Source organism: Saccoglossus kowalevskii, chromosome 6, assembly GCF_978046115.1.
Source record: "Saccoglossus kowalevskii chromosome 6, keSacKowa6.1, whole genome shotgun sequence".
Classification (NCBI taxonomy): domain Eukaryota; kingdom Metazoa; phylum Hemichordata; class Enteropneusta; family Harrimaniidae; genus Saccoglossus; species Saccoglossus kowalevskii.
Window position 1 is genome coordinate 17,745,635 of NC_140646.1, and position 26,813 is coordinate 17,772,447.

Sequence of the window (26,813 nt, forward strand, 5' to 3'; positions counted from 1 at the left end):
GTGATTTAAATGACACTAAATGTACATTCGACTGTCTGTTAGGTTTTACAGCAGGCTCTTTTAAAAGTACCCATGTATCATTTGTTTTTTTATTTGATGTAATGCTAACAACGTCAGAGCAGAGATTTAACAAACTATTAATATTTCTGACTCCATATTCTTCTACACACAGATTTTTGCCGTACTGCTCGGCATAGAATTTGGATAGATTGGATATGTGAATCTTATTGTCTGATTGTTTCTTTAGCAGTGTTTTTATCTCACATTTCAAACGGTCCGTTTTTGTCGGCATGGCTGCCAATGTGCGTCGACTATTTTGATTTATGATATCAGGGATTTAAATTTCATTCATTAATGATCTTCTTGGTTGCAGTTATCTGCAAAAATATAAGGTTCAATATTTTGTTATAAAATAAATATATGTTTTTCAAAATATTTGTCATGTCAGTGTAACAAACTTTACCAACCACATATAGTTCGCTTCATATGAATACAGGAAGAGAGATAATCAGGTGGCCCGTCTGTCTGTGCATTCGTCTGTCTGTCTACCTGCCTACCTGATTATATGTTTCTCTATATTCACACAAAATTCATATTATACATACAATAGACCGGCAGATAATAATATAAGTATTTTGGAATCACGTGTATGAATAATTAATTCGGCCATATATATATCGGCTTTCAACTTCACAACCTTTCTACATTCATGTAGTTTACTGTCACTATTGTGATATCATCTCGATTAAATAATTTTGTACCCCAAATAAATTATGTGCTTATATATATTCAAATTAGTCCATGTGACAAGGCATGTCGGCTTCTATATCAACGCCATCTATGTGTTACACGGCATTTTATCCTCCGGTAGTTTTGTCGATTTTAAAATAATTACAAATTCAATGCATGTATCATTCTTATTTTATTTTTATGATTTCGCGTCATTTATTTAAAGCGGGAGGGTCGTCACCTGCGCGCGCGCGAATCCCAAGCGACGATAACACATGCTAAGAACGCAAAGGCTCATGGGTAGGCGCTTATTTGTAAACAATGACACGCTATGGTCATCTGACGCATGCGTAGGTGACAACTCCTCCGCATTTAAACTATGGTCTACTTAATATATGCGTAACCTGTTAACGTAGTTATCTTCATATTCAGCGAAAATTAGGAAAACTAGGATTTTTTTCAGAAAAACGTAACCTGCACAGACACATACTTTCGGAGCTATTCAAGTTTGAAAACCCCTTCACAAACTGAATAAAAAACGTAGAAGATGATTACCTTTTTTTATCTTATCCTGGCAGTGGTGAATTTTCAGTGTGTAGCCAACTCTGTCTAAATAAGCAAAAACGTATTTTTACTATAATTATATTATTTCTAACACCCCCTAGATAATCCATTGTTGTAACTAAGTGGTTAATTATAATGGAACCAAAAATGTACAATGGTAGTAAACATGTTGAACTTTCAATATAGAGGTGATGCAAATGATGAGACAATTATGACAAATATGTAACAGATGAAGTTATCAATATTTGATGGGTGTAAATATGGTAGGTTTATATAGTTAATTTTAGTCCCATGGTACAATATTTTGGCCAGATCTACCAAAACAATGATTTGAATACGAGGACAATGATTCGCCACCTGCATGAACAGTTTTCCCATTCCCACGTGAAGACGTGCAATATGGAGATTTCATAATGGCGGTCGCTAAATATGTCAAGTATGTCCGCTGAACATCATGTTACATCCTGCTACATGTTTAGAAGACATGTAAGTTATTACGTGTTGTGATAGAGCATGTTTTATCAAAGTTACCCCAGTAAATATCGGTGATGATAGTTGATCCAACGTACTAGACATTAGATGATTCAATAGTACAATATTGGTCATAAAATAACAGTGGTTACTAACGCATACGTATCATTGATGGACCACAGTCGATCTGTAGAGACTGTACTATGATCTCCGATATAATATTACCAGCTCCTGTATACGTACGCGACCCCCCCCCCCTCACGCCAACAAAATTAAAATGTTAATATTACTAATGTTTTAAAATTTCTCGCACGCACCTGAACTACTCCCCGATGTTCACAGGTATGCGTGCATTCTAGTTTGGTTTGAGCAGGTGGTGTCAGATTAATGACGCACATTCAACGACGGGCATGGCGGTGTTGTAGTGTAGTCTTCTCAAACGGTGCAACCTATGCCGTCAATAAATGTTATAATTCCCCCAACCAAGAACAAAATACACGTTTTCACTTACAGTAATCTTCTACCATAAAGTAATGCCATTGGTGTACGTGCTTACCTGTTGCACTGTTGATGCCAAATAATATATTAACTTAATTTGCAACTCGTGACAATGTGTGTCATCATTACCTGGAATTGTGGTATGCAATTGTAAACATGGTGCATTATTTATAATATATCTATACATGGGTTGGAACCCCTTATCAAGGTGCAAATACAAAACACGTATGATCGGTGCAAGGCAAATATAAAAGGTAAATAGGCAACTACACAATCATACGCCTGGATCGGTGTAGTTGTTTATGATGACATATTTTACGGAAGTAAAGTTTAATATGGTGATAAACACGATCCGGTAATCAATTACACGATTAGACTGTGCAAGCTGCCGCGATACCACCTTACTGTTTGTCACTCCGCGTACAACATATAGTGCACGCCGAATACACGTTAGAGGTCATATTCAAAGTCATTAAAACAATAAATGCGAACAATTTATCGGTATTTACTATAAGAGGACAGCCCTATTGAGTATGACACAATTTGATAATCGGTTTTTCAGTTTCCTACAAATCAGAGTAACAATTACAGACTATCATAGGCAAAACGTTCCATTTGAGCAACTGATTGCAAAATTCAGCCAAATCCGTCGTTTTTGTGTGAAAAACATCTCTTTCATAGGTACACCTTAATTACACAAAAAACATTGAACACTTTCCGAGTTTTTGAAACCGAAATCGTCATCCAACTCAGGAGCCAATCATCGACGGCCTTGGACGCATTTATTTTATTATCACGTGTATGCCAGCTGACCGTGGGACATAACATGGAGACATGCAAGATCTGCTGGAAGATAACGTCCGATAACCAGGCTCAGGTTAATTACCTCAGTAAGTTCTGTTTTTACCACATCAATGTTTCTGGAAGTACATGCTAATCAATATGAGATAAGATCAGCCATGTGTTAAGGACATTGTCTTTGTCACCGGTGTGGTAGATCAAGTCAAATATTTGTTCAGTTAGTTATCAGTTTAGTCTTATATATGTTTTTCAAGGTCAATATATCTCATTGCGTCATCCCCAGTCATCACTGCCAGGCGCCCCCCTTCAGGCCGCAAAAAAAATTGACAAATCCAGCCAACCGGAGGTCTATTTCGGCCTTATCAATAAGAGCGCGCCCCTTACCAAATTTCTGAATCCACCAGCTAAGCGAGTCACAGTTCCCTCATCCCCGACGTTTCTTTCACGGCAGAAAAATGAGCAGTCAGTCAATCAATCATTCAGTCATCTAATTCGTCAGGTCAATCGATTGAATAGGATTGTTGAAAGTTCAATAGATGCTATGTGTTGACTTAATAAACATATACATGTTAAAATACTATGAAATCAACAGTATTACTATCGAGTAGCAAAAATTTGTTGTTAAAAATAATTACCTTGAAGCGGGAGGGTCGTCACCTGCGCACGCGCGGCAATTGAGTATCAAGCGACGATAACTACACACGCTAAAAACGCAAAGGCTCATGGGTAGACGCTCGTTTGTAAACAATCACACACTATGGGCATCTGACGCATGCGTAGGTGACGACTCCCCGCTTTAATGTTCGTGCACAGAAACTTCAAAACAAGATGGATAGCTTATCATAATATACATTCAGTTACATTGCATCAAAGAACGAACTTTGCAATTGATCGTGGAATCAAGTTTCAGCTCCATTAATTCTGGGTACAATAATTCAAAAAATAAAAAATATGTAAGCATAATTCTAAAAATAATAGCTGCGTCGAATCTTTGATGTCACGTTCTTGGATTCAAATATGATTTTGAACGTTTAACATGCAAGCTTAAGTTCGAATATTTCATGAAAATATTAACTACGTTTTTTGATAGACGAATTTCAAAACAAAAACGTGCCCAGGCAATAGTAGGAAATAAACTAATATAATTTGAACGTACTTGATACACCGTGTTTTCGGTCCATGACTGATTACTTGGCGGTAAGCAATCACAATTTAGGTGGCGGCATTAAAGGGCGGTGGTCGTCGCTCCGCGTCCTGTTCGATATGGGACTCATAGCGACGTATATTTCGCGTGTAAAATACATTTTTTTGTTTACATGAAATTCGAGCACGCGCTGCGGGACGACCACCGAAGTGAACGACGAGAACCAAAATCCTATTTTCATTTTGGGACGTTTCATTGGCAATTTTTATAACATGGAACGACCAAAAACGAGCCAAACTACCCTTAAACAAGTCAAAAAACACTAAAATGAACCACATACGGCCCAAACAAACCAAAACTAGCCACAAAATCAAAAAGGATGAGCGACCAGCCATTCTGAAAGGATACTTTCAACTGGCGGTTGGGGCGCTGTTCTTACTTTCATTAACAACTTTCTGTTTCCGCACAATAACATGCAATATTTCATAATGGCGGCAAATAAATATCTCAAGTAAGGTGCAAGTAAGTACATGTACGGTGTCACGTGTTTGGATTCTACATGTGACGTAATAAACATCAGAGATGGTAGTTAACTAGACTGACGGGACATATTTTCTTTCCATAGAATAATACTTCCCATAAAACGACAGAATTACGTATACGTACTAGGTTTGGGGGGTTTCTGACGTATACACAACTTTAATGGCGTTCAAAGTCCATTTTTAAGCACTACATTGTGACCCAGACGAATTACCAAATAGTGTACATAACGCAGAATCCCAACTTTTCTAAAACAACTCTTAGTGCTGTTTTTGTATTATGAATATTATAACAATGAAACATCTTATGCCTAGTACGCGTCTTCAATCTCGATAATTACAAGGCTCCACGAGGTCTTGTTATTCTTCTAGCAGATGGGAAGCGGAATTTTGACGCATATTCCACGACGTGTGACGTAATGTAAAACATGTCTTGAGTCTCAATAAAAGATCAGTGTTCTGGATGTAATGCAGCAACGATACCGCTTTTTCAAATCCCTGTTGAATCAGTTTTTTTTTATGATTGCGAACAGAATCAAATTACACTTAACAGTTTTCTTTGCTTTTATGGAGGTGATAACCGCGCCTTTGTTTTTGCAGGCGACAGACAAGTATTGTGAAAACAGGAAATCAACAATGGCAAGAGCCTGAGATTCACTAAATCAACATTTCCCTATTACGTCATTTTACCACAATTGGCTAAAATTGTTTGTCGCTTTTGTATATTTTACAGTAGTTATGGCGGTGTTGTAGTGTACTACAGTTAGTAATGGCGCGATATAAGCTATGGAAGAATAATATTAGAATTGATATGATGGTGTAAAAAAACACTACCAAAAATTATATAGTATTATATACGAGTTCCAACCCTGCTTAAGACGCATAAACAAAACACTCAATCCAAACTATTGTTAACTCGCTACCTTATGATCGATGAAGTTGCGTATGTATACGGAGGTTAAGTAGAAAACGGCGATAATTGCAGCCCGGTAATCAATTACAATATTGCGACGTGCACGCTGCACATTAACTCTCCTCGATGTCAATCCGCATACAAAATATAGTGCATGCAGAATGCACATTAGATCATGGCGTACTGAAGGGTAAAACTCGGTAACTAGGCTCGAGTTAGTAAAATTAGTCACGCAAAGCAACACGGCAAACAATATTGCAGGGTTGTAAACAACCTACTAGACCATTTGCTATATAGATTATAAACACATACACTGAAATGTGGATAACGGACGCATTGTTTGCACACAAAGAATTGTGAAATACGTAACATTATTGAATGGGCTCTTTATCATCTGGTGTATTTATTGCATTCTACATAACACATGCATAATAATTACCTGCATATGAATATTATAATTACGTGTTTATAGCTTACATATATGCATATAACAATGTACTGTGCAGTTTATATAGCTAAACTGAAATAATGCTCGACGGTTTGCCTTGTCATTCACATGGTATTGTTTAATGTTCAAAGGATAATATGTACAACAAACATTTGTCATGATTAATAATAACATAAATGTTGGTGTAAACACTCTTCATTACAAGACTTAATGACATTAATTTGAAGTACAAGTACATTAATCAAAGGATTAGACAGCAAACGGACAATACATTATTAATACATAGTAGGCAATTTCGATAATCTGCAGTTTAAATATTGAATAAAATTACACCTGTCCAGTTATAAGAGGTCTTAGCTACAGGCTACAATCTAACGGACTAGATAACTAAATACAAGCTCTGTAATTATTTCTCAAAAACCACAATATTGACGTAACTAGGCGATGTTATGTTCATACGATAATAAGTATTCATAAAATGAGTCGTATTATACTAAAAAAACAACTTTTTGGAGTATATTCAGTAAAGGACATATGACAATATCAACCAGCGTCACTGGGATGCCCAATTATATAGTCGCTCTGATTGGTTAAACTCATGGTGAAAATGTTCTCATCTACTGTTTGCATGTAATGCAATTTATAAAATAAATTATTTATATTTGTTTATGAAAATGACAATTTCCGTTGAAATATCTTTCTCAATATCTTATTTCTTTTTTGGTGGTCTTTCTGTATCCTGAAAAATCAATTTAAAACGGTTATTAGTTATCCTAGGCACATTGATAATCACGGGTTCGTTTTGTGGATAATTCTCAACTAAAGTTAGTTACGTAGCTCTGTGCATATTTATTCAATGGAAACATATGTTTAAAACACCATAATATAGTATATTGATCAACCAGTAAATTTAAATTACATTCTCAATCTAAGACAGACAAGTGGAAGTGTGCATTCATACATGTCAGTAGTGAATCAAGTAAATTGTGATATTTGTAGTTTCTATAAAGACATGGGTCAGATTGTACAGTAAATATGGCACGAACGAACATGAACTTTGTTAAATAAACCACGACAATGCTTACTTTGTGATCCGGCAAATGGTTGCAAATATAGTCTAGTAAGAATATCTTCCTCATCGTGCTGTTGGGATTTCCAGAATTTGTCTTCTCTTGAACGGCTGCCCAACCAGATACCTACACAATTTGACAAATTTCGAGAATCAGAATTTAGCAAAACATGTTATATTAGATAAGCACCATTACAGGAGATTGTATCATACTGGTCTCTACTGTCCTGGCCTCTAAGTCGTACATTGATTGGTTTAAATAAGGCTTATTGAAAACCGTCAGATGTATTGGGTATCATCAACATAGTCATACGATTAGTCATCCATTCATCCGTCACATTATATCCAAACATTATACAGCAAACCAATGTCCCTCTGCTACACTTATAGCTTGTCGAATCTATAGCCATATGACATAAGCACAATTCAGTACTTGCAAGCATTATCTATTCTTTAGCCTCTATGTAATTTGAATCGTATTTTGGTGACTAAGGTATGAAACAGTGTGTACATAATGTGTGTATGTATAAAAATGGGAGATAATTTTGCTCACTTTGTGTTTCAACAGATGGTCGTGATTTTGATATCAGCAATGTACCTTTAAACCCCTTCAACTGTATTTGTGCTTTACGGATTTTAAATTGAATTAAACTCGGTTGACAAACACGAATCTATGTAGAGAAAAAAATATCAACAACTTAAGAACGACATAAAATTTCCTGATGATCATCAAACAACATACACTATAAATAGGAAACAACTAGTTAGAAATTGATCTTGATTTTAAATTGAATTAAACTCGATTGACAAACACGAATCTATGTAGAGAAGAAAAAAATATCAACAACCTAAGAACCAATGGCATAACATTTCCTGTGAATGACTGTCAAACAACATACACTATAAATAGGAAACAACTAGCTAGAAAATGATCTTGTTGTTAGTTTTTTTAGCAGGAATAAATAGTTGGAAAAAAGATGGTCAGTATTAATCCGCCATTGCTACCACACAATTATAGTAGTTACATAACTATCAGTGTACATTACACAGCACTATGTTATAGTTGAGTTCTTATACAAAATATTAGCGATTTCTTTCCTACCTGCCTATTTCTTGACATCTTTTCTTCTTTGTTCTTTCTTTTTGATGTTATTCCATTATATTTGTCAGGTGGTTTTTCAGCACAATTTGTTCTCGATTTAGTGGCTTTGCCTGTATTCGAGCTTTGTCCTGTTGTTCTAGATTGATCTTTAATGGTCTGTCTTTTATGCTGCATAGCATACCCTTTCTGAATGTTAGTCCAACAACGTGTTACGGCAAACTCTCCGGATACATCGAATTCATTATTACTCTGTCTGCAAAATAGGAGCTGTTCCTGCGTAATCACACCAGTTGTGGCATTCCTTTGCAGCTCAAGCACGTTTTCTTGATTCTGAAAAACCTTAGTGTATAACTTGTCAATTTTGTTCCATGTAATACCTTTTGGATGACGCCGAAATAGTATAATCAGTTCTTCTCTGAGGTTTTCAATATCTTTATCATTTTCACCAGGAATTCTACTCAAACGATAAGTGTCCTTCAATTTCACCCAAATTACTTTACTGGTTTTACGATATCTAGTTTTTTCAAAGATGGTGTCATCTAGGTTATTTGCGAATGTCTCTTGGTTGCCCAAGCCATACCTCTTCAGGTTTAAACCAGTCTTGAACATTCTACTGTATGCAGTACAAATATAACGTGGAGGCAATCCAAATTTGAATAACGAGAACAGCTGAATCAGTTGACAATTCAATGACTCTCTTTCTGTAGCTCTGAGTAGGTGGCTTTGTTTGTTATCCTGAGTGCTGCTCATACTTGTTCCCATACTATTTGCTTTAGCTGTTTCAGTTAATGCCTTTGACTGCCGTTATATTTCTCTCTGTATGAAGCCTTGTACAATGGTAGAGAACATGTTGAACTTTCATTAGAGGTGATTTAAATGATGAGATAATTATGTCAAATATGAAATAGATGAAGTTATCAATATTTGATGGGTGTAAATATGGTAGGGTTAAAAAGTTAATTTTAGTCCCATGGTCCAAGATTTTGATCAGATCTACCAAAACAATGATTTGAATATGAAGACAATGATTCGCCACCTGCATGAACAATTTTCCATTCCCACGTGAAGACGTGCAATATGGAGATTTCATAATGGCGGTCGCTAAATATGTCAAGTATGTCCGCTGAACATCCTGTTACACCCTGCTACATGTTTAGAAGACATGCAAGTTATTATGTGTTGTGATACAGCATGTTTTATCAAAGTGACCCCAGTAAATATCAGGGATGATAGTTGATCCAACGTACTAGACATTAGATCTTTCAATAGTACAATATTGGTCATAAAACAACAGTGGTTACTGACGCACACGTAACATTGATGAGTCACAGTCGATCTGTAGAGACTGTACTATGATCTCCGATATAATATTACCAGCTCCTGTATACGTACGCGAGGACCCCCCCCCCCCCGCGCGCGCGCGCGCGCGCCAACAAAATTAAAATGTCAATATTCCCAATGTTTTTACATTTCTAGCATGCACCTCAACTACTCCCAGATGTTCACAGGTATGCGTGCAGTCTAGTTTGGTTTGAGCAGGTGGTGTCAAATTAATGACGCATATTCAGCGGCAGGCATGGTGGTGTTGTAGTGTAGTCTTCTCAAATGGTGCAGCCTATGCCGTCAATAAATGTTATAATTCCTCCAACCAAGGACAAATTCTAAAATTAATAACTGTGTCGAATCTTTGATATTACGTTCTTGGATTCAAATATGATTTTGAACATATAATAGCTTACGTTCGAATATTTCATGGAATTATTAACTACGTTTTTTGATAGATTTGGGACTCATAGCGACGTATATTTCGCGTGTAAAATACATTGTTTAGATGAAATTCGAGCACGCTCTGCCTGACGACCACCACCCTTTATGTTTTCAACAATAGGATTTTGAAGTGAACAACGAAAACCAAATCCTATTTTCATTTTGGGACGTTTCATTGGCAATTGGTATAACATGGAACGACCCAAAACGAGCCAAACTACCCTTAAACAAGTCAAAGAACACTAAAATGAACCAAACATGGCCCAAACAAACCAAACTAGCCACAAAATCAAAAAGGGTGAGCGACCAGCCATTCCGAAAGAATACTTTGGGCGGTTTGAGCGTTGTTCTCATCCGCCAAGTAGAGTCGTGCTAAGCGGTCCCCCTAAACGACACAATGAAAAGATGTAAATAATAAATGACTAAATAAATTAAAATCTCTTGTGATAATATGAGTAGGTAAATACTAAATAATTATAATACAATAAATAAACTAATACATAATAATAATAATAAGTAATAAATAACGAAATAAACACTATACTACATAATTATCAAGAAATAACCAGTAAATTAACGAATTAATAAGGCATTGCAATAATTAAATAAACACAAAAATAAAGTCTGAACCTACTACTAGTATTTCTACGCTGTACTGGAATTGGGAAAACAAAAATGACATCAAAGACTCTAAACAAGTGTAAATTTAATTGAACCTGTGAGGGGGCTATTTGCTATTTTACTCTGTACCGCCCGTAATTTAAATGTGGCGGGAATTTTTAGCATTGAGCCATTTGCGGGAAGTTTGTTTTACAAATTTCTTTTTTAATATCTATTCCCGGAAATGTTCAATAATTTATTCCGATATATTGTTGACAAAATATGTGATTTGTAGAAATAATATACACTATAACATGCCGGTAGGCTGGTTGGCGATCCGCTCCGCTCAAAAAGCAAGCAGCATGTTTCGGCTGTTGTCGTGGTAGGACATGAACGTGAAGATAACGTCGGTTTATAACTAAAACCGAATCACGTATATGAAGTTCGCAAAAAAAAACATTCAGTCTTTAAAGTTACCTTTTTTTATTGCTAGGGCGTATTTCTGTTAAATTTATTATTTCCAACCGTTTTGTGATTTTGAGTATCACCAGCGCTACTATGCAAATAGATAGGCAATGACATTACAGCATTAGTGCGCCATCTAGTGGCGAGACTAAACGAATCTATCGTACTACATGTAGTATATACAAAATATAATAGTAGGTAAAATTGTACATGAATCTGAACTGAAACAAATAAATTACCAACTGTACATGGAATGTGACTTGCATAATCGTATAGAAAACGACTGAGAATTTCAGATGAGTGTCAACTCAACTACACGAGTGTCAACTCAACTACACGACTGACGGACACTCGACCTGTACTACGCCAACGATAAATCAACTAAATCGATAAGGCTTCCGAAACTAGTCTAAACATAACAAATGTCTTCTCAAATAATTCTCTAGTAACTCCTCAAACGTTACCTACCTCGTTGGCAGCATAAACGATACTTGGGCAGCAAAATACGAAAACTATATGCAGTGAAACTAGCTTCCAGTGAAAGCGAAACATGGCGACTGCCTCGATCCTCGTACAGAGCGCGCACAACACCAAAAACTGCCGTGAGATAAATAAACGAATGGAAGTACCAAAAGAATCAGGAACAAGTCTAAACAACAAAACTACAGTACCTTTTAGTATAACCTGTAGTACAATTCGGAAGAAGACGTCTTTCACGTGTACATAGCACGGCGACAAATGAACGAGGCTGAACAAAGCGCGGGAACGCAGCAAAGTTTAGGTTGCTCGGGCAACGGCAGCCACAAGTTGTTTGGCTGTTGCCATGTAAACGGTGGGCCAGAATTTGTTTTCAAATTTAACAACCTAACTAGAGTGAAGGTGTGACTTGTCTGCCAAGTTTGAACCAAATCGGCTCAGCCCAAAAAATCACACAGAAGAGTCATTCCTGCACAGGGAGCCCAGGAACTATAATCAACTATCAACTGTAGTACGCAGTCTCTATGAGCGGGAGGTGGGGGTATCGGCTGGTATCTAGTGTAAGAAATAGACAAGGGATGAAGGCTCCAGCCAGCTCACATTTTTTAAACTCGAAAAAACAGACGAAAAAAATAAAAAATAAAATCTAAAAAAAATACCAGGTTGAAGAATATTAGTTGCTCCTTCGAATTTCGCCAAAGCCTTGCCTACATTTTACCGATATCTGCAGAATAAATCAAGAAAACTACACAAATTGACTCCATTTCGAGTTTAAAAAATGTGAGCTGGCTGGAGCCTTCATCCCTTGTCTATTTCTTACACTCGATACCAGCCGATACCCCCCCCCCCCGCGCGCTCTTAGAGACTGCGTACTACAGTTGATTATAGTTCCTGGTGAACAGTTACCCCAACTTTGGGGTCAAATTTCTCGGTAATGAAAAAATATATCAAAAATTCAAATGGTAATTTTGTGCCCACACTCAAGCTCAGTAGAATGAGCTATGTCTGAGGTGTTTTATCCCAAATTTGTAGGAGGAGATACATTTTTTTTTTTTTTTTATACATTTTGCTGTTAATGTGGCAACGGTGGGCCCAAATTTTTTCCAGATTGTTTCTAATAACTAGGCTGAAGCCAAACAAATCACAGAAGTAATAATACGTGAAAACACTGGAAGTCACACAGACACACGAAGCCACAAAAGTAATTATAAGGGCAATCCTAGCGGAGCGAATCGCCAACAAATACTAGCAAATCGCAAAAAATTAACCATTTTTTCGCATAATTTGCAATGAAACAAATGATTAAAGTGAAAAGATACGTCGAGCAACATATTGCAGGGAAAAACTAAAATATATTTTCAAAAGACGAATGAACGTTTTAAATACAATCAAGATTCCGATTTTTTGTCAAGTTTATATGCAATCTGCTATCATTTTTTGTTGAAAGTCACAAACATAGTATGCCAATTCAACCACCCTGGTACTAGCAATATTGGGAAAACTGACCAACCGAATTACTCACTCTAAATGGTCGCCATTTTGATATGGGTTTGTTTTCGCTGAAGTTCCACCCACAGATTTAAAGCTTTGTAATTCTGGTATTATACCCAATAAAACAATTAAAAATATACGCATGCGTAGAGGAAATTACTTTACAATGTTCACAAGGAAGGGAAGAACCAACTTGAAATGGTCCCATGCAGATATACTAATTCATATAGGGTTCAGCAACTGTGTTATAAGTGTGTTCAGTGGCTAACACTAGTAATGAAACGTTCGGTAAATATCTTGTAAATTAGTTTTATAAAATGTAAACGGCTTTTGTTATAACACTGTACTGAGGCTTAAATAGTGCGGAGTTTAAGCGACCTCGGTGTTAGCCCTCCGCGGTACTCCAAACCCAACACACAGTGTGGTCTGGTGCCGTTCGGCCGGCGAGGGCGCTACTACGCCTACATGTCAGGCTACCCCAGTTTCAGCACCAGCGTAATGGTCAACCAAAACATTGCCTATCTACGAGTAGGCGAAATTGTGCTGTTAGAAACGCATAGCACGAAAAGATGGTGTGAACGGAAGATCGTGACATCTTGTTATCTACCGGACGCAACTTACGCCGACGTAACTGTTTTATTGCACACTTTTACTACTTCCGCATTCTTCAAAACATTCCGTGTAAATACTGTTATGTTTCTGTGTAAACATTATTTGATCTATAGAGGCCATGCTTCCTGGTATATTTTACGGTTACGCAGTAAAATAACATCTTCTCCTCGGAGCCACTAAATGTGTACCCTAGATTCTGATTTCGGGGAATTGGTTTACGCTCTGTGAATTTCCCAGAGCAGTTTTCTTGGAAAAGTTTCACTCATTTCCGTCTATAAGGTTGATAATATGATGAAACCATATCTACCAGTACGACACATTCTAGCAAGTATTTATCAATGATTTGAAATATACACGTGATGATAAACGCTTGACATATTGAGACGTTATGGTCCAAGAAGGTCACCGTCCTATAACACATTGCTTTCGACATTGTAAAATTCTTTCGTTTTTATGCAGAAAAATACAGTATTTTTACAAAGTAGAGTCATATTTTTTAAATTTATTGTTCTTAAATGAGTTTTTGAACACACTACATAATTTGCAATTTCATTCAGCTTCTTTCAGTCATAATTCAAGACAAATAATAGGCAATAATATAGGAAATATAGCAATTTTTTCTGTAATATTCTTGTGTAATCGGTAATTATGAAAGTGATTTATGGGTGCATAGGGAATACATTTCGTTATGAATTATTCTTAATATAAATTTCTGAAATACCTTGTTTTTTTCAGTTGTTTTTCTCATAAATAAACGAAAGAATTTTACAATGTCGAAAACGGAAAGTTTTTATCGTAGTGTTCTATGCATTTGTTAGGATAGCCTACAAATACTCAACGGTGTACATTTCATAAAACACGTGACTATCCCCCCCCCCCCCGCTGTGTCCCATGGTGAACGTCGATATTTCAGGCAAGCGGCAATGAATTAAGGGTGTGCTCTTTGGAAGTGACTGATGCATAGTGATGAATACTCTTACGAAGAATTCGTGACCATACCCGTATCATTTAAACCAGCACCACGGAGTAACGCGTACAACACTACACATTACTACACTACTCTGACAACGATGTGTACACAGTCACGTAGTCTTTGTATCCGGATTGTAGTTTTGCTAAGAAAATGTTGATGGCTATAACCGGACCAGTAATGGACAAAGCAGATCTGACCTATTAGAAAGCATTTGACCTGAAAATTTCGAGAAACACTTTGAGTATACAGACTGTGTTAAACTTACTGTGTTAAATACTTAAAGCGCGGTGGTCGTCACGCAGCGCGTGTTCGAATTTCGAGTATACTAAATAAACAATGTATTTTACACGCGTTGTATACGTCGCCATGAGTCCCATATCGAACAGGACACGGCACGACGACTGCCACCCTTTAACTTACGAAATTTGAGTAGGCCTTTAAGCTAACATTTTTGAAACCCCGAAAAACATTGCAATGCTTCTCATCGAGTCGCTGTATGAAATTTAGCAAAGCGGAGTTGATCAAAATCTAGTGTGACACTAAAACACTATAATATTGCTTTAATACATCATTAAAAGATATTTGACAATTCATTTTAGTTTCTGCATGTGTAGAAGGAAATAAAGCTTTTTCACAAAACACAACCTTCAAAAAAGTGTGATAAATTTGCTAGGTTTTGGTCACTTGTTTACATTTGTGCTGCCTTTGGTGGGTTATATACTTAGAAAACACATTGTGTCTAACCCGGGTCAGCTCAAATCACATTTCTGATGTCGGGTAAACAAACAATGTTAACTCGGTTGCATCATAATGACTGAACTACAAGTCGCACGGCCCCATATCAAACACGGCGTGATGCGACGACCGTGGTGTTTAATTACCGACTCACTGCGAAATATCTTAACTATACGGCGTGTATTGTCACCATGTGGACACTATAGCGCAATCACATTCTGAAAAATAATTACACATATTATTTTTATTTAAACCACGTAAAGTGAATATATCAGTTAAACAGGAAGTGGTCATTTTGAACCTTTTCTGGGGGTCTAGGCATTCCGATTTGTTATAGTAACATTATTGATATATGGGCTGCATATTTCACGAATATGTTAGCAGTCGCTTAACGTTTTCCGCAATGTTTTTTTTTTACCGAAGAACTGCAAAAAATATATTATACTTCAAAACCACTGAACACATTGATTTGACCTTTGTTTTTTAGCATGGAAGTTATATAGTCATTAAAGTTTGCAAAACTCTTTGTGATTGGTCGTTGATTGCTTCTAAACAAGGAGTATTTTTTACAGATCTAACTTTTATCTGATTACAGTTTTTATTTTGAAATTTGCCATGTTGCATCTTTATACCAAACTCCTTCACAGAGCCACTGTGACAGAGCAAACAACTTATTCGAACCAGTCGCGTGATTTTGCCGCCATCTTTGATTTTCGACAAAAATATTGAGGTGTTTCTCAGGAGTGTTTTGACCGATCAACTGGATAATTGGCATGTAGCATGTAGTTAAAGTTTATTACCAGTTACATTGTTTTATTTTCCCACATAATAACATTATGCTCCAAAATGGCGGTCATATTGTGAAAGACTGGATAGAACTTTGAACTTAATAGAAATGTACATACAAAAGTGTAAAATACTGCATCCCAATAATTGATGGCGTTCTTTTTATGTAAAGTTTAGAATTAGAATGCGAAAGGTCATTGTAGTGTTAACGTTAACAGATAAATCTCACGGGCACGATCGGTGTCGTCCATCCGTCGTTCCGTTTCTTTGACTCTGTATCGTTTCCTGTCGTATTTCATGGTTTGATTCATTTAATTTATATAAGAAGAGATTTCTGAAGTATGTTGTATGCGTCACTTGAGCTTGATTGGCGCATCCGACAGAAGGACAGAAGGCCGTCGTGGGCTTTCGCTGAATGATTTTTGCACATTCATAAAAAAAAGCGGTTCACGACGGAAACATGCCTGGATATAGTACCACATTAGTTGCGTTCGCACACAGCTACTTAGCACGAGCTAGGAGGCCAAACACATGTCAGGTTAAACAATATGCCTATCAATAGTAGTGTTCACGTACATCTCCTTGGCATTGACCATGGATGTACTAAGAATCCATGCATGGACTAAGAGATCAATTACCTTACCCCGTGCATATAAAACGTGCACGAATGCTTAGCACGGGCTAAAATGCTTAGTACGGGTTAAATCTGATCCGTTTTTAAGAACCGGTCCAGATCCTGAGCACGGGCTAACGAAGTGTGCGCGAACGCTTAGCGCCCAAAACGCTGGTTGATTTACTATTATATTCATAACTACTACCGGGTAGTATTCATTTCGGCATATCATTCCCGACATGACAATCAACACGAGTACATCTAGGAACATTGTCCCGGAGAAAAATGAGCTGACGACGAGACTGTACTACTTCCTGTTATTCTGCAATCTGCGCTTTCTGAATTTGTTTTTGTAATGTTTTATAATCGTGGAACAAAAATGTATACCGTCCTGGTTACTGTACCTAGTAACATGGAACTACAAACCATGCTAGTAATCATAGCTAACCACTGTTTCCCCCGTTTGTCAACGCAATTTACAGCCATAAATATCACAGTACTGATCGTATGCCAAAAGTATAACGATTACTTATTCATTGGTCACGATTTCATTTAAAACCTAGTTGGATTCGAAGGTTGAAAAGAAAATAACTTTATTAACACTTACACGATCCCCGGAGGGGTTGGCAATGGTTACAAATGTTTAAGAAGGAATAAAAGGTTACAAAAAAGTAAATAGATAAAATAAAACAAACTACAGAGAATAAAATTATAAAAAAAGTATAAAATTATAATACTACGATAGATCATGGATAGATAGAAAACAAAATGCAAAACGTAAATTGTGTAAGAAGGTTGTCACTGGGGTTGCTGTCTTATTTAAAAACACTTCTTTAGGTATATTGCTACGGAGAGTGTTTTTAAAGTTTTGGATTTTGGTTTTTGCCATTTCGAATAGAACATTTTTTTCGGGGGTCACATATCTTTTACATGACATGAAAAGTAGAAGCCCCGTGTGAATAAACTCTTGTCAATCACTGTTACGTAATATTAATGGTAAATAAACTACCTCTGTTATCTGTTTATAAACAGACTTTGCTGTTATATGTAATTTGCATAATATATATATACGTAGTGACGTACTAGTAATCAAATAATCTCTACGTGTGACAGAAAGACGCGTTTTTAGATACCAGCGAACATCGATAATTTCTTGGAACAGGTGCGCATGTAGCAATTACGTCAAGATTCGTTTGTCACTTGGGAATAACCCCGTCTGCTTGGGAGGGAATCAATATTTTCCCAGTATCGCATTCCCGGGAAATCGTGCCGACGTTGTGAAATGTGATGAGTTTGGTGTATGTTGTTGCTGGGCGACCTGCGACCTTTGCCGGGTCGAATCCTTGTCAAGTCGACGATGATGATGTTGATGACGTCGGCTTGTGCCGTCGTTTGGTGATACAGGCGTAGTAGATGTGTAACCCGCTAAAATTAATATTAAACTTTTGAAATATATATTACCGTCGAAAATAAAAAAAAATGATACACGAGCATTATTTTTGATATAAACACACTCATTGCTAAGACAAAATAGTTTAAATGTATTGCCATATATGTTAATGGTTTGTGATTACTTCGGTTTTGGGATGCGGGTGCGGTATTTCGTATTGGGGTTCAAATGCAACGCCGTGTTATCACGCCGCCTGTTAACCATTAACAATTGACAACGCCCTGACCAATCATATCTCTTGCAAACACAACTTCCATTCAAAACAAGATAATATACTACCTCGGTAACTGGATATCACCATATGCCAGGCTGTTGACGTATATCGTCGGAACTCACGGCGTGTTTCTCTCTAAAGTTACTGGATTTCTTGGCACAGATTGCGGTCTGAGTGTTATTTGCATTATCCCACTTTTCATTGTGCTTACAATGAGGTAAAGTGTATCATAAAAAGTGAATCTATCGTGAAACACACAATGGATTTGAAATGCGGGTACCTGTTCTATCGGAATCCATCCAAAGAGACATGGTACACTGTAAGGGTAAGTTTATTTATTCTGTGGTTTATGAGTTTGGTTCGAACAATGCTAGACAATATCGCATTGGGGTTTACTTAGTTGCTCGTTTCACGCGCACGCCTATGGTAGCCTCGTCGTGACTATTCTGTGCCTGGTACTCGTAGTACCGACTGGGTAAATTAGCTGTTTGCGCGTTGGCCATTAATATGAGTACGATGCGTGTGGTATAACATGGTATAACATGGTATAACATAGAAGAAACAGAACAAATTGTATTCATAGCATGATCCTGTGATGAAAATGGTTTACCTGTGTCCTAATAGTCGCATGATTTGTTTATCTGATGTTTACTAGTTCCGCCATGGTCACATGTACACTTTATATCGATGCCGCGTTGTCCCGTTAGGCTGTCCCAGATTGTGGTTACCATAGGTTTTATTTTCAAATTTATGATTGCTCAATATCATTTCATTTTCTTTTCAGCCTTGGGCGCGTAAATGGGTAGAAATACGTGAAAATCGGACTTCAGAAGGACGTTCAGTTTTATTAGAAGCCTACGAGGACCAGAACGAGTTTGATAAACCTGTGCTGTGCGTGTTACTAAAGAACGTCACATTAATTCGACGCACGCTGGAAAGAAAACAGAGATACGGCCTAGAGATATACTCCGGTGACAAACCACTTCTTTATCTCGCCGGTGATAACGAGGGTGTTATCCACGAGTGGATCGGTGTGCTTAAACGGGCACTGCTGCCCAAAATAAACACTGTCAGAAAATTACCCGATGTTGGATCAGGTAAGAAGTAAAGTAATTTATGTTGCATATAATAATTTAAATTGATAATATGTAAAAGAAGACAAAATATGATCTACACATGCTGGAACTACTTGTGTCCCAATATAGTCACCCACTGAGTCTGTCTGAAAATATACGCATGATTATCCTGCACTTGTCTCACGACCTGGTGAAATTGATTCGACACGAGTAACCATCTAACGGTCGGCACTACATAGGATAAAAAACGCGACGAAATCTTAGCTCTGTCTTCAGTGTTTATTTTAAAAACACTGGGTTTTATGGGTTCTATCCTATACGCCTTGTAATCATACTGTCTACGGTGCATCATATGGTACAATTCTGCGAATACACTGGCAATGCAAGTTGTTTAGTCTTCATTTGAAATTCCACACGCTAATAAGTCTAGAGTGTGGGTAGGGGTGGTGGCGTTGGGCTAATAACGGGTGTTACTGGGACTCGAAACAATATTCATCAAAATAGTCAGAATTTATCTCATGTGTCGTGCTTTCGTCAAATGGGTGTGGTCGCATACACTGTAAACTAAAGTTTGAATTTGACTTTATGCATGAATTACAGCCGGCGCCCAAATAAATTGATCATGAAAACCGCTATCTCCCTGTCAATTTTACTTAGAAGATTTTAAGCGGTGTCTGATATGAATTTGCCATTCAACCGTTGGAAACTTACATATCGAAAATCAGACTATATTTCATGGGGTGCTCGAATTTGAAGTTAATTGTGCACTTGTGATTAGATATAATTAATTGTGTTCAAGTGTAGAACGCTCTTATCATGCACATATTTTTAGGCATTTTTTTCGAAATCAGGTTGAAAAAATATTACACAGGGAAACATTGCCCACAAAATCTCCCGTTAACGGTCACCACCTGCAGCGTGTTTCTGAATACGTCAGCAGTTGTAATTTGAATTTGGACGACAACATCGAATGATATTCAGCCATATTTACAACCATAATTTGAATTTTCATCCTCAATATAACACGTGAGTTTCAGAGCTAGAAACGAATAATTGAAAAAAAACAAAACTAACTGAGTGTATTCTGTATATGATTCTTACCACCTAGCACCCCTAGTGACAATGGTTGTGTCCAGGGGAGTCGCCTTTTAGGATTGAAGTGCCAATGTCAAAACAAACACCGCTAAGAATTGCTACGTTCACACGACAGCATTATATCGGAGCCCTATGTTCCAGGGTATAATATTGGAATACTGTTAGGGAGATAGCGGTTTTTATAATTCCATAGTTTCTTTTGATGCCCGCTGAAACAGAATCTTAATTTAGCTAAAGTGCCAACAATAGTGAGAATATACTTTCTGTTAAATCATGGAGCTCCATGGTTAAATTATCTACATCTTGAATTAGCGAAATTACAGCTAAATTAGCTAAAATAACATGCTTTAAAAAGACGTGTTTTACCGTATATGCTTACGTGTGACATCTGAATATTTCCTTGATAAGATTCTTTAGCTTGGCATTACGTGTTCATAGCGGGGTATTATTGCCTGCAGTTTATGATAACCGGGTCCAATCACAGACAGTCCCTCCACGAAGAGGCAGTTGACTGCACTTGGCCCATTTCAGCAGGGGTGCATTGGCCTCAGAAAAAGTGACAAAAAACATTCCGCTCCGATACGTCAGTGTTTACGTCACAGTCACAGTGAGACGCTTGACGTCGAGTGACGAAGTATGACAATGATGTGACATAATACGAATTGACATCGATGTGACGTGAGTACATCGTCACTAGAGAGCCCCACGACTATATATTACTGTTCATGATGAAAACACGTATACCACGGTTTTACTCGACTCTAATGGTACTCTCTCTCAACAACTCTGATTACCATGTCTTATCCGTGTCTTTTTCCTTCCGTTTCAAAAGAATTCTACAGAGTGTGGGCGCTACCGATGGCAACTGCAAACAGGCTACGACTAAATGGCGAATTCCTGCTAGCTGTCACTCAACAGAACTTCGAACTCTATAACGAAAACGGTACACTGTGCTTAAAATGGCATATGAAGACATTGAAGAGATTTGTGATCCTAAATGACAGCAAATCAGTGGCACCGGCAGACTGTGGCAAAATACTCTATGTAGAGACTGGACGGTGAGTGCGCTGTTTAAATCAAGTCAAGTTTTAATTGATTGATACGGAATTACTTATACAAGTAATTTTAATAGAATACATACACTAATATAATATCAATGATAATTTAATAGTCTTTGCAACGGATACGGCGATGCCGTGGTAATTGTCGCTTTTTTTGTTTAGTTGAATCGCAGTCCCTCTACACCGTGTGTGGTGGGACTGTGGTTGAATGCTACCAGTTTCGCCAAAGTCCCTCACCTCGTCCCTCTACACCGTGTGTGGAGGGACTGTGGTTGAATGCTACCAGTTTCGCCAAAGTCCCTCATCTCATTATGATTCAATTTTCTTCACATATTGTGTAACTTCTTTTAAACCATCTAGTCTTTCTTGATGTGTCTATCCCATAAATATGGCATCACTGCAATTAAAAGAAGATTCATGTTTGGGCTTTTTATTTGATTTTTTAAATATGTTTTTAACGGTTCCACTAATTATTATTTATTCAAATATTTTATTTACATATTTATTTGTTGGATTTTTGACTCCCATGTGCGAAGCACAAAATGGGAGTCTTTGTAGTTAGTTTGTGTGTGTGTGGGGTGGGGGGGGGGGGGTGGGGGGTGGGTGCGTGTGTGTGTGTGTGTGTGTGTGTGTCCGTCTGTTCCACTGATATCTCAAGAACCATACATCAGTTTTTGATGAAACTTGGTGCATAGATGCTCTGAGCCAATGCGCAGATTTGATTAGGTTTTGGTGAAATTCCATGCATATTATTTACCTAATTTGCATGATAATAAGCTAATTTTTAGCTGTTCCATTACTGTTCCATTGATATCTGAAGAACCACTCATTGGATTTTGATGAAACTTGCTATATAGATGCTCTGAACTTGTGCGCAGATTTGATTAGTTTTTGGTAAAAATCCATGCATATTAATTACTTAATTTGCATGATAATTAGCTAATTTTTAGCTGTTCCCTGACTGTTCCACTGATATCTAAATAACCACTCATTGGATTTTGATGAAACTTGGTACATAGATGTTCTGAACTAATGCTAGGTTTTGATTAGTTTTTGGTAAAAATTACCTAATTACTAATTACCTAATTTGCATAATGATTAATGAATTTTCGGTTTTTCCACTGATCAAGTTCTAATCATCACATGTCAATGAAACTTTGTACATAGATGTCATAGGACACTGCACAGACCTGATAGTTTTTAGGGTAATATCAGTGCATATTAATTACCTAATTTGCATAATTAATTAATTTCCAGCTTTTGATGTTTCAAGTTGTAAGCGTTACATTTCAATGAAACTTGGTACATAGATACTCAAGGACTATGCAGAGATTAATTTTTTGGGGATAAATATTTGTACATATTAATTACCTAATTTGCATAATTAATTAATTTTCAACTTTCACACTGATTTCTCAAGTACTAATCATCACATTTCAACGAAACATTGTACATGGATGCTGTAGGACAATAGACTGAATAATTGTGGGTTAAAATCTGTACATATTAATTACTAATTTGCATAATTAACCACTTTTAACCTATCACACTGATATCTAAAGTACTAATTATTTCATTTCAATGAAACTTGGTGCAAAGATGCTCTAGGACAATGTACAAACCGGATTAGTTTGGGGTTAAAATCCGTTTATTTTAATTCCCTAATTAGCATAATAATTCATAATTTTTTTTGGTTCCAATCACATTTCAATAAAACTTTGTATATAGATGGTCTGTTACATTGCGCAGACCTCATTAGTTTTACACTCAAATCTGTTCATATTAATTTTCTGATTTGCATTATTAGTTTTCAGCTTTTCCATCACTATCTCAATCAAGTACAAGTAATTTTGAATTATATTTAATGTGTCTTCAATACTCTCAGCACATGGGAGTTCTTTCTAAGCTTTCTTTGATTTTAAAGTGTTGGTACTCGCGAAAGCACATGAGTTGAAATCACATATTATGTTATAAAAAATATAAATATACAATGGAATACAAAAAGCTGGGGATGTTATAAACGTTTTATAAAAATATAATGACTCACTGGTAGAATTTAGATTGACCAACCCAGAAACCGATATGGCGACATCATCGCATTCAGTTCAACATCATCAAATCAGCAAGTTCTTCCTTTTAACTAAGTGGGCGATCGCATTTGCCAATGAAGGTGTGCGTGGGCATTATGGGCATTATATGTCGGAGATTGTTTTAGCATCGAGCTTGGTACAGATTTGCGATTCTGACAGCATACCAGTCAGCCAATCTGCTATAGTTAATTTTGCCCAATCAACTATCGTTTCTTTTATCCAATCACCCATTGTACTTATCAACCTATCATAGCTATGTAATCTGAAACGTTTCCCTCCTGAACTTGACGGACATATCCCGGACATATCCCGGGCAGTTCCCTGTTCCAAGTTTGCTGTATCGTGTCAATGTCACATGTATGTAACGTGTAATATACCTGTTGTCATCTAACCTCTAACGTACTGCTGAGTCGCATCGCTTCCGTATTTCAAGAACCAACGTTCTATATATTTTAAAAATTTGGAGCTTTCCAGTCAATCATTATCAAATATATAAATTTGAAAATATTTGAACATTATTCTCACAAAATAAGAGATTTAAGTATGGTGCATTATGGGAGCATTACTTTATTAATAAAATAGTATTTCCTCGAGAACTAGTGGTATATGCAGTGTTGCTTTCAAGTTATTTTAAAATCACAAACATGTTATACGCGGCGACCACTTTCCATTTTAGACGGTTATGGATCTTCTGAAAAAAGTAATTCTGCCCTACCATCATTATCTCTGATTGACTCAGGCTGTGTTTTTTTCTTACAGTGGTTGCCAGGACGGCGAGGGCGAGTTCTACTTCTACTCCAACCAAGCTAAAAGTATACTGGAGACAATAATGTCGAAAATCAACGACGCTGTGGAGAAATTGAATATTCCGCAGGCACGAAAACGAGAAGGCGACGAACGAGATGACAACTGCAATGAACGAAACCCGAAAGAAAACGAAACAGAAAAACAGGGTCAACTCGACAACAGAGACGCTGAGTCCGTAGACACTGGGATATCGTCTGCTTCAGAGTCGTCCCGTATTTCAGAAGTTGGAATAGAACTGCAAACCGACAAAACAGTAACTACAAAAACTGACATAGACGGAGATATGTCAGAAAAGGCAAGCACTTCAGTGTCAGGGAAAGTGTCCGTATCTGACTCACCCCCCTGTAGGCCGATTGAACTGTCGAACAATACTGAAAAAGTCAGCCAATTAAGCGAGACCACTGACGTCACACGCAAACCTAACTCCGGATTGGACGAAAGTGGTGACAACATAACGTCACCACACTCCAGCCCATTAGGTACGTTGGGTTCATGTAGCCCGCGTAGTCTGCGACGTGCCTCCAATTCATCTAGCGGTTACTGGTCGGATGCCCCAGAGAGTCGATATAAGGAGATTGCAAATAACGAAATATCTGACGATAGTGGACATTATCAAAACATTAACTCACAGTTTTATAATCATAATTCATTAACGAATGAAGGGCGTTCTCAAAGTGTTTCTTTTTCTCTTTATAGTGGCGCAGACAGAATAACTGAGCCAAGACGACACTCTGAATCTGGTGGACATGTGTATGACTGGCCAATTATAAATTACGACACAAAACAACAACGTACAGTACGACTGTCGAAATATCTTCCTCATCAGGAATTTCGCAACTCTGACATTTTGACGGACGTGGCCACAAGTGACCCAGAATTCAGCAAAATTCCAGCACCCTTTGATTTGATAGACGTGCATTCGTTAAGCGGCCGTATCAAGTTACCCGTCAACAAATTTTGCGACGTCAACAAGCAGACGACAGCTTTACCTGACATCCCTCCAGAAGTTCCGAAAAGATCAACATCGTTGCCGAAGATAAGGTCGTCGCGTCGTGGGGATAAGAAATCAAAGAAGTCCAACAGGTTATCTCGTTTCATTTCATCGCTAGCTGTGAAAATGTCATCACCTCCATCAATCAAAGCATCTTCTAAACGTTATTCATATTCACAACAAATGGTTACATCATCACCAACTTTATCTACGGGTGGCTCGAATAATAGTACTTATCAGGTTCGACGTGGCAAATCATGCGACGACCTGGACGATTATCAATCTCTGAGGAAGCCAGCTGAAAACAAATTAACGACAATGAACAAAACATCACTCAGCACGTTTCGATCTTCTTCCACCGATCTACATTCAACACGCGTTTATGATGCGCTCGTTGGTGTACGGCGTCTCCCGGAGCAGACGCTGGTGGCGGTACACACACAGCGAATATCGTATGCGAGCATCAACGCAGAGAAACCAGACATAACAAACGTTACACAAGTACGCAAGGACAATGATTTAGTGCATCCTTCCACAAATGTAGGGAAGGGAATTGAGACATTAATAGACGCGAATAACACGGAATATGGTGACGATTATGTGAATATGGAGGATTCGGTAGACTATGAATATATGAATAATTGTGCAATATATATAAACTCTTAAACGTTGTTGTCATGACAACATATTACTGCGAGCCATTGATTATTATTTTCGTTGTTCTATAATTTATTTGTTGTCATGGTATTCTTGTACTTATTATCAGTGTATCCAGTGAAATAAAACTTGAATAACTAATTTTATTTTCTTGAGTAATTTGCATACATTTAATTTAATTTAATTTAATTTAATTTAATTTCACTTAATAATTTTTTCGTAATGATTAAATAAATAGTACGTTTTATTTTATTCTTCCCGATAATCAATGTCATTTATTTCTCTCATTAAAGGGCGGAAGTCGTCACGCCGCGTCCTGTTCGATATGGGACTCACAGCGACGTATACAACGCGTGTAAAATACATTGTTTGTGAAATGAAATGAAAGTCGAACACGCGCTGCGTGACGACCACCGCGTTTTAATAAGCACGGAACACGGATATCTGAAAAGTCAAAACAGCTGCACAGGATTCTGCACAAAAACCACAGGGAGCCCATGAAAGACGGCTGATAGCAGGACGGGCGTACTAGGGGTAAAAACTGTCACTATAAAATACTGGTCATAATAGTCTCT

The 26,813-nt window shown here is 37.3% G+C and overlaps 2 protein-coding genes and 1 long non-coding RNA gene across 4 annotated transcripts; 1 reads left to right on the forward strand and 2 right to left on the reverse strand.

Annotated features, from left to right (window-relative positions):
- Nucleotides 1-80: 80 nt before the first annotated feature.
- On the reverse strand, nucleotides 81-2,252 carry LOC144345250 (uncharacterized). Its single transcript, XR_013419336.1, has 3 exons — nucleotides 2,082-2,252; nucleotides 1,285-1,338; nucleotides 81-377 (listed from the first exon to the last, which is right to left on the reverse strand). It is a non-coding gene; the product is annotated as an uncharacterized LOC144345250 (long non-coding RNA).
- A 3,946-nt stretch (nucleotides 2,253-6,198) lies between these two features.
- LOC146741838 (uncharacterized) lies at nucleotides 6,199-11,668 on the reverse strand. Its single transcript, XM_085500131.1, has 5 exons — nucleotides 11,579-11,668; nucleotides 8,279-9,105; nucleotides 7,730-7,847; nucleotides 7,193-7,303; nucleotides 6,199-6,846 (listed from the first exon to the last, which is right to left on the reverse strand). Exons 2-5 carry the CDS (start codon nucleotides 9,038-9,040, stop codon nucleotides 6,809-6,811), a joined length of 1,029 nt encoding a protein of 342 aa, XP_085356257.1. The 5' UTR covers nucleotides 9,041-9,105; nucleotides 11,579-11,668; the 3' UTR covers nucleotides 6,199-6,808.
- Nucleotides 11,669-18,688: 7,020 nt separating this feature from the next.
- On the forward strand, nucleotides 18,689-26,490 carry LOC100376319 (uncharacterized). 2 transcript variants are annotated; one of them, XM_085500772.1, is made up of 5 exons: nucleotides 18,689-18,786; nucleotides 19,246-19,558; nucleotides 21,465-21,690; nucleotides 24,543-25,069; nucleotides 25,287-25,410. In XM_085500772.1, the coding sequence occupies exons 1-5, from the start codon at nucleotides 18,721-18,723 to the stop codon at nucleotides 25,301-25,303; spliced, it is 1,149 nt and encodes a 382-aa protein (XP_085356898.1). In that variant the 5' UTR covers nucleotides 18,689-18,720; the 3' UTR covers nucleotides 25,304-25,410. The 2 variants fall into 2 exon arrangements, with proteins under 2 accessions (XP_085356898.1, XP_002734874.2); XM_002734828.4 differs by having other exon boundaries at nucleotides 24,543-26,490.
- The last annotated feature ends 323 nt before the right edge of the window (nucleotides 26,491-26,813 follow it).